General features: G+C 42.0%; 1 protein-coding gene across 1 annotated transcript in view; it reads right to left on the reverse strand.

The window, feature by feature from the left end:
* Positions 1–222: 222 nt before the first annotated feature.
* LOC139789766 (urea transporter 2-like) overlaps positions 223–13,017 on the reverse strand; it is a 34,959-nt gene continuing 22,164 nt past the window's right edge. Inside the window, exons 8-15 of the mRNA XM_071730806.1 lie at positions 7,267–7,429; positions 6,334–6,523; positions 5,878–6,006; positions 4,652–4,844; positions 3,153–3,300; positions 2,401–2,535; positions 1,470–1,519; positions 223–767 (exon numbers count right to left, since the gene is read on the reverse strand). Of these exons, the coding sequence (XP_071586907.1) occupies positions 591–767; positions 1,470–1,519; positions 2,401–2,535; positions 3,153–3,300; positions 4,652–4,844; positions 5,878–6,006; positions 6,334–6,523; positions 7,267–7,429 (1,185 nt within the window). The 3' untranslated portion in view covers positions 223–590. The remainder of the gene's footprint in view (positions 768–1,469; positions 1,520–2,400; positions 2,536–3,152; positions 3,301–4,651; positions 4,845–5,877; positions 6,007–6,333; positions 6,524–7,266; positions 7,430–13,017) is intronic.

Consider the following 13,017-nt stretch of genomic DNA (forward strand, 5'->3'; position numbering starts at 1 on the left):
TCTGCAATTTATCTGTGTCCACCTTGTGTGTGATGATTGCTGATGCACATCTCTCTCCACTGGGCTCAAGAGATCCTCCAGGTAGAATTCTTCACCACCTATTTTCTACTTAGCAAAAGGTACTCTTTATTCCACTTCTCTGCTACTGTGAAGCTCTCTAAGATGTATCCTATTGCTGTCTTAAGCTGGTTTTAGCCATTAATCAGGAGTCCCACCAGATGATGAGGGAGGCTTTGCTCTCTATTGCTTTGTGTCCAACTGTTGTGACTCGGATTTTGCAAACAGATTTTTCTCTTCGACTTCTAAGTCATTTCCCCACTGCTTAAAATTCGTGTGTCTTTCAAGACATATGTGCTTTTAAATTATTACATACTGGTCTTTGGAAAGGTCCTTCCAGCAAAAGCACAGCCCTGTCTAATCAGATTAGAACAAGAGAACAAGAGAATGTGGTGGAAAAAGTCTCTCCACTCTGAAGGTGATAATTTTTTTTTTTTCCCTTTGATTTTGTAGCACAAAAAAAATGTTTTATTGGGGAGAAAAACTTTGTGCCCTTGCCTTAAAATCTGCAAAATGTCTCTCTTTCTGGGTCTTTATACCTCACAAAAAGAGCTCTGATTTTTCTTCATCCTCAGATAATAAGCTCGGTTGGCTTCTGGATAGGTGACTTTGGAGAGGGGCAGCTTGTAGATGGCAGAGTTGTTAGTGGTTATTAGCAGGAAGGTCAATGCAGACAAACAAAAAGACCAGGTTCCTGACGGCATCCCAAACTGCAAAGAAAAATACAAAGAACTTATTTACTCTGTGTCTTTTTTCTATTTAATCCACCAGCCCTTGGAAAAAAAAAACAACCAAACAACTCAGTGCCAGGCAACTTGGAACTAGCTTTCTCAAGGAAAATCTATTTCGATTTTGCCTGGAATCATTCCCTGTTAGGCAGGATTTCTTTATGAAATCTTGATGTTGTGCATTAACCTGTGAATCTACCAGCTCTGGTGAGAAGGCTGCCTTCTCTTTGTGCTTCTGCACAAAGGATTGGATAGAAGTGAAAGAGGAATGGGCACCAGAAGCATTCAGCTTTTCCCTGAACTCTTGTGCTGACTGTCTTTGGGCCCTTGGGCAAAGCAATTACAAAAATTTGAGATTTCTTTACATGTGTGGAGGGCCCTTTCCTCAATTGCTTCAGGCACAAAGCATAGACATATCTTTACCCCAGAGGGCTGAGCTGTGGAAGTTCCTGTAAGCTCTGAGGATGAAAAGTGGTGATGGTTGTAAGTGGCCTGCTGAGGAAACCACCCCAGACCCCTGGGTGGACTGTGTCCCTTTCCCCAGACCAGGTCTACTTTTGGCTGAAATATTCTGAGTCTTGTTGTTTCACCTTACAAGCCAGGAAAATACACAGTGGTCACACCTGTCCTTCAAAAAGAAAAAAAAACCAAGAAGAAAAAAACCTTAGGTAATACACTACTTACCACAGAGAACATGTGAGTCAATGCTGCTCCTAGGTAGGCACTGAAGAGAGCTGTGAAAAAGAAAGGTACTTCTTGGTGAGTTCAATTGTTCATGGAGTAGACCAGCAAGGTCTATCCAATATCTCTCACATTGCCTTGGGTAGCTCAAGCAATGTTTATGACCATGTCTGGACAGCCCCTTTCTAAAGGGGTCAGAAAAAGGACAAAATGCACTCACTTGGAAAGTATGTAGCTTGATGGATGGGGTTAAATAGGAAAATAACCCTTCCACCCTCATGTCTCCTGCCTCTAGGGCTAGAAGGTGAGTCAATGAGATAAAAGCTAAATCTTTTTTATATGAGCATTGAATGAGCAATAGTTGCACTCCCAGCTCACTGTGATATTGAAATTTCATACAGAATTGCCTTATAAATAATTCTTCAATCATTCTGTCTTGCCTAGTTCGTGCCTTTGGTACCCATTTCAATAGGCTGGGAATTGTCTAACTACAGGTGTGGACTGATCCTGAGCTCCAGTTTTGTCAAAGTTTAGATACATCCTTCTCCAAAGAAGGAAACTGAGCTGTTATCTGTGACTGAAAAAAACCCAGTATGATTCATCCAGAAATGTTGAACAAGCACAATTAATGCCTCAAAACTGAGCACATCAGCACCCACTGATCTCATCTCTTGTGTTGAACACAACTTTTGGCTGAAAGCAACAAAACCACTGCTTTTTATTTCACCAGGACAAGGCAGAGCTGCGCCTGGCTTCAACATCCCCCTCCGTCATCCATCCATCCATCCATCCATCCATCCATCCATCCATCCATCCATCCATCTGCCTCACCTGAGCCCATCTGCCCCACTGGAGGGGGCCATCTGGCTTCAGGCCACCTCTCCAGGGTGAGCACATCCTGAGTGACTTCAAAAAAGACCCTCAAGGTACATACCACAGGCGACTGCCAGCAGATGTGTCTGCCAGGTGAAGGCGTAGAAGATGCCCCCGATGGCGGCGCAGGAGAGAGAGCTGTTGTATCCCCACAAACCAGAGTAGATCTTGCTGAAAGGTGCTGCTAAGCTCAGTGCTGGAAGAGAAGTCAAAGATGTGCCCTTACTTGGCCATCAGAATAAAAAACAAGACGGCATAAATCCAGATTTATTTATTTTTTTTTTTATTTATCTGGCCTGCATGCCTACGCGGAGCTCTGATTTTGTGGTTGTGCTGCTAACAGTCTAAGGCCAAAAACACTTTAATCCAAGGTTATTGTAGCAGAATTTCCCTGGTGCTGCTGAGCTGAATTTGGCCAAGCACTTTCAGCTGAAGATAGATGGGTGCTTAGACCTGCACATGAACCTCAATTGCACCTCTGAGGGCTGCAGGTTCAGACTGGTGGCTGTGGTTTTTATCAAGCTGCTCTTAAACCCATCAGAATATGTCCACAAATGAAGTATTTAATGACAAAATTTATTGCAGCTAAAACCACGCTTCTTTCCTCTGAAGATTTCCGCCATTGTAAAAAGAGGTAAGAGAATGGGGAAGTCAGTCAACAGAATTCTTTAAACAGAAGTGTATGTATTTTTTTTTTCAGAGTTATTCTCCAATGGAAGAAACATTTGTGACTCTTAAGTGCTTTGCTCATTGTGGTTCCTCTTCTACTTTCCATGCTTTGACATAAGTCTGTGACTCAAGTCAAATCCTTACCTGCCAGCATCCCCACTGCTGATCCAATTGCTGCATGCAGACAAATGAGTGGAGAAGAGATAAACAAAGCAATCAGGAAGATTCCCCCAGCCCAGGGGTTATCACATCCATAAATTTGACCCACTCCAGCTGGGATGGATTGCAAGAGCTGGAGAAATATTAAAAAAAAAAAAAAAAAGAAGAAGAAAAGAAGACAGTGTGATATTGGCTTTGTAATTTATTTTTTTTTCTTTTTAAAACCAAACCAAAACAACCCAACTTTTCTTTCAGTTTTGGCATTTGCTGGGGGTAAAGTCTCCCTTTCTGGACTGTGAGTGGAAAGTTTGGGCACCTCTCAGGAGACAGCAGGGCATTTCCCCAGGTTTTCCCCTTCAGTGAAAATGAATCATATTTGTTCCCCAGCCTTGAGCTTCTCTGCCAGGTTTTTGCTTTCATATCAAGGGTAAATGTCTTTTGTCACATCATCTCTGCTCATCATCTTTGCATGTGCTGCTGACTTGGCCATTTTTTGCATCCTGTTATGGATGGGAAAATGGAAGTGCTTGGGTAGATAATGACTTTGAGAAGACATTTACCTCCGAGTGGGGTGACCCAAGGGTGAAATGGCCAATAATGTCTTGTCCAGAATTACAAGACTTTACTCAGGGAAGGCTATACCCTGGATCTGCTTATATACCTGAAACTCCCTTGAGATTTACTAGGAATATAGCTGAGAGCCCAGCTTGGTCAAAGTTTAGACATAGCTTTGAGATCTTCCTAAAAATGTTGTGTTCCTCAATATGGAACAACCCATTTATGGTCACCATAAAATAATCTACCACGGTAAGCATCCTTTGAGACACGTTAGTCCTGTGGATTGATGTTTAGTGCCAATTAACTTCCTTTTCTTAATCACTCCCTGGGAACCCCTCAAAATAGTCAGCTGTACCTTAGGGAAAGCCTACTAGTTTAGCATCTGTTATTTATTGTGATATGCAGGAAATTAAAATGTGTCTTTGGAAAGGTCCCACTTCATTGTTACCTAAAAATAAGTGATCATGTGCCTGCACCCAAGTTTGGAACCATTCCTCTTTAGTAATGCCCACACAATCATTTCTAACCAGAAAGGTGCAATTTTAAAGAAAACAGCACTCAGTACATGGAAAAGTAAAATTAACCTGTGAGTTAACTGGTAGTCTCAGCACAACCTCAGCCATGGAGTGCTGATCAGTATAGGCATGGCAGTGGGTAATTAGATTTTAGAGGCTCTCTGGTGCTTATATATGTACATATACATATATATACATATTTATATTTCATTCTAGCTGCAAATGAAAGATACCAAAAAGGTTCTCATTTGCAAGCTATCAAAAATCTCTTTATGTTTTGGGTAATAGCTTTCTTATAAATGCAGTTTTGTGCTGCCAGGCCATAATACAGTAAAAAAATAAGAAGATAATGCAATTCTGCAATGGTTTTCTTCTTAAATTGAGAAGACTGTTATCTTCAGTGCATCCTACCATTGGCATTTCAGCATCTGCCCAGGTGATGTTTGGTGTTGCTGTTGCTGGCTGAATGGCAGTGGTTGGGAAGAAGAGGTTATGTGGTCCTGATGCAGCCAGATAGAGGGTCAAGGCCATGTTGAAAGGCAAGGTGAAAACAGGAAGATCCCACTTAGAGAAGACTGAGCCTAAAGCACTGCTGAGAACAGGGCTGAGAGAAGAACAAAATGGTCTCACTAGGAGTTTTTCAGCTAGGCAAAGGAAAACAAAAAAATAACCAACATCCAAAACCCAATCTTTTTCTGCTTTTTTTTTTTTTTTTTTTTTTCTTTTTAAAAGCTGTTGGATTTCCTCAATCTTTCTGATAAAATCACAGATATGCTAGCGTCACTCAGTAGGTTTTCTACCTTTCTCAGGGCAGTTAGCAGGGTTCCTGTCATGTTATGCAATAAGATTTGTGGTGAATTTAGTGATCATGAAGGAGCCAAAATTCTCCACCCTTATGGAGGGTCCAGGTATCTAATGGAGTTATTTCCCATCTCAGTCTCAGGGTTTATTTTATTTTAAGTACTTCATTGGATTGAGTTTATGATACCTGTGGCAGGCCTGGGTGAACTGAAAAAGGTGTCTGTGTGTCCTTGTTCAGAAGTAAAGACTGACATCAAAGTTATCATCAAAAGTGAGAATAACACCACAGGAACTTCAGGATGACAGATAATATGCATGGTTTTAACAATCTTTTACCAAAAATTCTGGGGACAAAGCTCAGGTTTCAGAATTATGTTTCTGTCCAAACACTGAGCAGATTATGATGTCATACATATGAGTAAAGTACTTGGTTTTTCTTTTCATTATCATGAAAACCATAGAATCTTAGGAGTGGCTTAAATAAATTAAACACTTGTGGTTGATGGTGGTAGGGGATGGTGAAAATAATGCTCCTCTTGAGACAGAGATGAATTGATGCATCACAGCTAACATTTATGGCATTGAATTCTGTATGATCAGCTGTCAGTTTTCCTTTTCCCTGTTGGGTTTATTTGTCACTATGTGGGCATTTTATTTGTCTTGGGATTACGTTTGAGTTTGCAATTGCAAATAATGGTACAGATTTAGTAGCTCAGACATGGCAGTGGTGGTTTCTTTTCCATTCTACTCTGTATAATGCATAAAAATGCCAAGGCTCAGTCTCAGTGTGGGGAAACCAGGGCTGAACTAAGAACCTGGGGACCCATCTGACTTACCACACCATGGATGCCAGTGCTACTGGCAGTAGAAGCCACCAGTAGTAGTCTTCCTTAGCAGAGAACACAGCCATGAGCAATCCCACCAGGACCCCATTATATCCGTGCAGACCTGCTGCTATGGCTGACCTGTGTGAAGGAAAGAAACATCTTGAAATCCCCTCCCCATGGATGAATTCCTTGCATCACCTCCTCCCCTCCCCAGCCCCTCTGCCAAGGGTCATGCAACCTTCAATTTCACATTCCTGAGTCCCATCTGCCTGTCAGGAACAACCCTTTCTGCAGCCACATCCAGTGCATCCCTTGGCACCAGATGCAGGGGATGGGAAGATCTGTCTGGTCCTACCAGACTAGGTGCACAGACAGTGACACTTTTCATCCATGTTTCTTCTTTAACACATCATTGTCATCATTGAAGTGACAGTCTGGTTTTGAAGGGATAGAAGAGGGACTCACCTGTCCTGACCCAGAATAAGTGCTGTTAAAGTTGACACAACTGTTCCTAAGCAGCCTGTGAGTGTCAGCCATGGGCTCTGCACCAGGAAGCCAGCAATTACTATCAGCCCACTGAGAGGGTTGTTGACAAAGATCACCTGGGATATCCCACGCAGCACCCAGTCAGTGAACTGGATTATGAGAGGTTTATCTGCAAGAGATTGAATTAAACAATAAAAAAAAACCAACTCCACACCAAATTACACAGATGATGAGATTTTTTTTTTTATTATTTTTTTTAAATTTTTTTTTAAATTCAGGAATTGTTTGGCAGTGGAACTTGGCAGCACGACTGAAGCAATGAATCACCAAGACTGCAAAACCTGGCTGGGATTTATTATGGTCTATACTGAAGTATTCTTGCAGCTGGAAAGCTGAGATGAACAGTGCAGATGCCAGAGTCCCCTGTTATAAAGTACCCTGGACTGTTTTCATATGAACTGGCTAATTTATGATGTCTGTGCCTCAGATGGCAAATCGTACGTGTATCCTGCCACTGATTTATTATGGGGACAAACCACACCTTCCAATATGTAATTTAACTTCACAGTGGCATTAGGCTTGACATTAACAGCTCAGCTGAAAGGACAGGGAGTATTATGAAGAATGGCAGAGCACGGAATAACCATCCTGGGCCATGTTCTGTGGGACTAAATTCACTTTGAACGTGGCATGTTGGGAGGTAAATGTCACCTCAGTCATCCTTAAGATTTAAGCAGCATGTGGGTCACTGCACAACACTGATTTTTTTCCCCCCAACCCAGAAATAATTCAAGGCTGAGGTAGTTTCTGCAGTACTTCAACTTCAATCACATTACTAAGAAGTTAGTTATTATTCCTTTGATGTAATTCTTCTTTTGAATCCCCTAATTAGTCATGATGAAGTAGCTTTACCTTTTAGCCAGGCTCCAAATTCCTTCATGTCTCCACTGATGTAGCCAACAGCTCTGCAGATTCTCTTTCCAGCTTTGCTCAGTGGATTCTGCTTTATTGCCTTTCTTTCCCCCTTGGTTTCTATCTTGGCATCAGCAATGTTTTCCATGTTAATGTTCTGAGTCTTCGGTAAAATTCAAAGGAAAAAGAAAGAAAAAAGGAAAAAAAAAGAGACATTTCATTACAGTGCCTCTTACTGATCCCTGCTTATTCTCTCTACCACATATTACTGCTCAACACATGTTATTTTGGAGCCAGAAAGAGGAAAATCCTTACTCTGAACACCTGATTCACATGTGTCCATGAGCACATTCCCTCTTCTTGTGTTCTTGGGACTTTAGAGACTTCCATGGAGCCATAGAACAGTTTAGGTTGGAGAAGACCTTTAAGATTGTCATGTCCAAGTCACAGATTTTAGAATAAGGAACCACTGAGCTTTGTTTCATAGTATTTTACCTGACTTTAATTTCCTGCTCAGCTATACCATGTTTTCTAGAAATCAAGAAGCTCTGATAGAAAGGGTGACTTTAAGAAGTGTAAGAGGACACTGGCTCCACAGAAGTTGAAGCTTACACCAAGATTCATCTTGGTAGAGATCCATCACATCCATGAAGCTGCTTCAATGATTAAGTCTCCTCTGCTGCTTAGCCCTCATTTCCAGTCTGAATTTCTCCATCAGTCATCATTAATACATGCATAGACCTAGGTTTATACTGTCACCCATGGGGATCAGCTCAGCCTTTCTCATGAGCATGGCCTTAGCTTGAGAGCTGGTCATGGTACCTTTCTCTATCACTCACATGCATAAATACATTATTTTATTTTATTTTATTTTTATTACTGAATTGTTCCAGATGCCCCAGCAGTACCACCTAAAATACCCAGCACTGATTCAAGAGACTAAAGGCCAAATTCAGAGTATTTGCTTCCCACTCTGCCTCAGTCATGGTGCCGCCTTCTCTCTGCCAGTAAGGTGTTAGGTGGTCTAAACTGGCCATTATTCTTCAGCATAAGAAAAGATAGGTGACCACATGCTGGAACCTTTAGTAAGAAACCCTCAGTGACTTATTAAATTTAGTAAGTATCATATCATAGAATCATAGAATTAGCTGGGTTGGAAGGGACCTCAGAGATCATCAAGTCCAACCCTTATATATATATAAAGGCTTAAACAAAGTAGGGGGACATTGTAGGCCAAACAAAGCAATTTAGACCTAAATGAGGTGTTTGGGGAATCCATGCAGGACTGGTAAAGACAAGAGACAGGGTCCCAGTGGGAGAAATGTCCTTTGGATTAGGAGCTGTTGGAATAACCATTGGCATCTCATAGAGCTCTGGACAGATTAATTCAGGCACATGAATCAGAGACTTTTAATTGTTAACACTGGGTTTCAAGAACCATGTCCTATAGACAATTTGCTGTTTATCTAAAAGCCAAATCTTGTTATGGAGCCAGCAAATTAAAAACAGCCAAACCTTTCTCTGGAGTGTGCTTAATTTCCTGAAGAGTAGGACTACTTCTTGGTGGTTGTCAAGACAAAGAAAACACAAGACAAGGTGCATTGTTGAGTGCATGCAGAACCTCTCACTGATGAATTGCAGCTTGTGCAAGAAATAGAGAATTTAGTTTGGGAGTTAGCTGTTTGAATAAAATAATACAAACACATCAGCACTGGAGTTAGTCCTTGACTCACTTGCAGCTTCAGTGAAAACCTGCTCAGCAGCTGTGGAGAAGAATCCATACTCCAGAACTCCAGATACTTAACCTAAAGCATCCTCTCCCCTGGGCATCACATCTGCAGACCCAGACATGGGGCTAAGCAGCTCTGGGGCTGTGTAGGGGCACAGATGCCCAATGTGCACCCCAGCCAGTTTCTTACTCTGTGTTATTGGAAAATTCTTGGTAACATCTCAGGAAGTAGGAAACGTTTGGACAAATAATAAATAGACATTTTTTATCTGGGCAGGGCCCAGCTAATGCAGGGGAGGGGTGGGTGGTGTAATGCACATGAAAAGAGAAGGATGAGAGTGTTGCTAGGGATGGTGTCTCAGTATTGGGGGGCTTTTTCCTGGCTCGTTCATTACCTTGATTCATTAACCTCTGCTTTTCTCATTTTTAAGTCTGAAATAATGGAATAAGTGAATTGGATGCACTTTCAGCTAAATCAAAATTTCCAGCCAAGATAAATGCTCTTCATTTGCTGAAAGTGGATTTACATTTTCAATTTTAAAAATTGTCCCCTTTATATAACTTAGACTTCCTCTGTTGCTAATCCATAAAGCCAAGGGCTGTTGCATCTGCATTTGCAGAGTGATGCTGTGACCCTCTGTTGTTCCTCTGTGTGCTGAGTGTGAACCTGTTTGCACTACAGAGTCTGGAGATGTCCCACAGTATGGGATGTAACATGCATGTGAAATGTCAGAGTCATTTTTTGGCTCACTAACATGGTGAAGAAAATGGATCAGTTTGAGAGCTCTGATTTATTAAAAAAAAATAAAAAATGAGCCAAACAAACAAACAAAAAAACCCCAACAAACAAAAACCCAACAAAAAAAGCCCAGAAATTTTCTTGCCATGGGAAGTCACTAAACTTCCCAGTGAATCAATGGGAATTGAATGCTTTGCTGAACCAGAATGAAGGGGAAAGGACTCCTTCAGTGGTGGGTACCTGAGTGGAACTTTGTTTCTATCCTGTGCAAGGTAATTTTTAGGTAATTTTAAGGGATATATTTAAGTTGAAAGAACCCAGGATAATGAAGATACTCAAAAAATGACAGTGATGTCTGAGTTTTAATTCAAGCAGCACTGTGCATGTTCTGATGACCCTCTGTTGTTCCTCTGTGTGCTGAGTGTGAACCTGTTTGCACTACAGAGTCTGGAGATGTCCCACAGTATGGGATGTAAGAAGAGAGATTTAAGTTAAATAGTAGGAAAAAAATATTCACTTTGAGGGTAGCAAGATACTGGAATAGGTCACCCAGGGAGGTTGTTGATGCCCCATCCCTGGCAGTGTCTCAGGTCAGGTTGGATGGGACTTGGAGCAACCTGGGCTGGTGGGATGGATGCATCCTTGCATGCAGGAGGATTGGATCTTGATGACCTTTAAGGTCCCTTCCAATACAAACTATTCTATGATTCTATGACATATAATAATTTTACACTGCAACTCACTGTGAGATGGGAAGCTCTTTACCTGCTCTTGAGGGACTTTGGCATGGCATGGGCTGTGCTGCTGGTATGGCAGCTCCATGCAGGTCTGAGGCTGGAGAACCCTGGTGTTCTGGGATGTCTTGGGCAGAAATGAAATCAGCTCGAGGCACCTGGCACAGCAGAAGGACCAGGTCACCAGGTGAGTGTGTTCCACTAACCTGGCCTCAACTTCACCCCTGGTGAAGGCTGCACTGGTGTCCTGCAGACCTGTTCTTCCACAATATTCAAAATTCCAGTGACTGAGGAGGTGATCAGGGGTACCTCCTGGCCACATCACTTGTCAAACCCATGTTCATTATGTTCATCAAGTGATATGTGTCTTGAGAGAGGGGTCACATGAATTTTGCTTCACCTTTCCTATCAGCTGATATATGCTAAAGGAGAAGGAAACCATTACAAAGCAGCTTCATCACCTGCAGAGCAGCCTGGGATGTAAGGAGTGGGCTAAGAACCCCCTTGGTTTCAGGTGGGATCTTCACAACACTGTAGAGACAATGATCCAGCCCCATGGACTTCTCTGCCACCCCAAATCATATCCCAGGCACTCTTGGACGCTGTCACCAAAACCTTGTCCCACCTCTCCAGCAATGCAGAACATGGAGGATTTGCACTACTTCTACTTAGTTGTCCAAAGAATATAAAAAGGAGTTAAACAGTTTGGAACCAGCACCAGCATAGAATTTTTGGGGGGCATTTTTAATAATTTTTGCCACAGTAAGGAGAGTAGCTGCCATATATGCTCAGATTAATGATCTGTTAACACGTATCTTGTTTTGGGGAGTAGGAGATAGCAGCTATTTAAGAAGGCACAGCAGAAAAATGGTCTCATCCCAGGATAATGAAGATACTCAAAAAATGACAGTGATGTCTGAGTTTTAATTCAAGCAGCACTGTGCATGTTCTGATGGGGATTGCACAAAGACCAGTCTGCAGCAGGTCTTTTGGTTTGCTATTGAAGCTGGGTCAGGTTTCATTTAGAGTTGGCTTTTCTTCTTATTGGATGAAGGAAGGAAAAATGGATATAATTGCAAAAGCACTGTTATGTTGGAACAGGCTGCTTGGCTTCTGCAGGGGGTAGGATTTTAAATCTTTTTTTTATTGCTATTATTAGTAGTACTTATTTCTTTTAGTCTGGGAAAGTGGTTTTTTTTGATCTCATATTCTTGCTTAAAGACTGTGCAAGCCCTGGTGTCAGGCACGCAGCTTGAAGTGCCTTCATGTTCTGCAGAGGCTCAACTGGAAAGCATTTGGTAGGAAATGCACTGTGGTGTGGTCCCAGCACTGGTGTGTGACTGCTGGGATTTAGGAGCAGCAGCAGGGACCAGGCAGAGCAAATCTGAATGTGGCTTTCATCTCTCAGGTGCAAAAAAACCCTGATTTCAGGTCTCGTGAAGGTGCAGAGGAACTATTTCAAACTATTTTCCCATGGTGTACCATGGAAAGTGAGAGCTAGATTTGGGTCCCTGCTGCTTTTCCACAGGGATTCCTGATGTTTGCTGCCTTCCCTTGCCTAGGTGTCTCTGTGCTGTTGAATAACATAGAATGATAGAATGGTTTGGGTTGGAAGGGACCTTAAGGATCAAGATCCAACCCTCCTGCATGGTCAGGGACACCTCCCACCAGCCCAGGTTGCTCCAAGCCCCATCCAACCTGACCTGAGACACTGCCAGGGATGGGGCATCAACAACCTTCCTGGGTGACCTATTCCAGTATCTTGGTACCCTCGTGGTGAATATTTTTTCTCTAATATTTAACCTAAGTCTCCCCTCTTTCAATTTAAAACCATTACCTATTGTTCTGTCACTGTCTGCCACTCTTCTAAGAATGATCACATAAGCAAGGAGGAAAGTTTTGCTGCTGAAAGTACCTAAACTTTTCTGTATCATTTACAAAATGGAGCCTCTGAGAATAAAAAAGAGAAAAAAAAATTGTTTTTCTTGCACAAAGATGAAGTCATCGCAGGAAAAAGAAGCTAATCTATTGTTTCTCTCAAATAATCCTCTCAGAGTTAATAAATGTCCTGTAGCAAAGCACTGATGTTATGCAACTTCATGTCTCCCTTAATCAATTCCTCTTCCACTTGTGTACACTTCTTCCCTGTCACGCCATACCCATGGCATCTCAGAAATGCCTCATTAAAGCTGCAGCAGAGCAGATACCCCGTGCTGGTGCTGCAATCCTGAAGCAGCTGGCCTGCAAATAATGTCTTTTTTTTTTTTTTTTTTTTTTTAATATATTTTTTTAATTCACGTGCAGCAATCTGAGGCAGGCCCAGCCACTCATTCATTACGTGTTACGCACGGTAAGAGTGATGCTGTGCTTGGAGCTGGGAGAGGAACCAAGTTTTTTTACTTGGCTGATTGTTTTAATACTCCCAGGTATTTCCAAGCCAGCACCTGTGTTGCTACTTGTTGGGCTTTTTATGCCTGAAAATGCAGCAAAGGCTGTCTAGTGCTTTCTTCTTCCTGGATTTTTTTTTCTCTCTGCCTGAAAAAATTCAA

Source organism: Heliangelus exortis, chromosome Z (assembly GCF_036169615.1).
Source record: "Heliangelus exortis chromosome Z, bHelExo1.hap1, whole genome shotgun sequence".
In the NCBI taxonomy this organism is placed as follows: Eukaryota; Metazoa; Chordata; class Aves; order Apodiformes; family Trochilidae; genus Heliangelus; species Heliangelus exortis.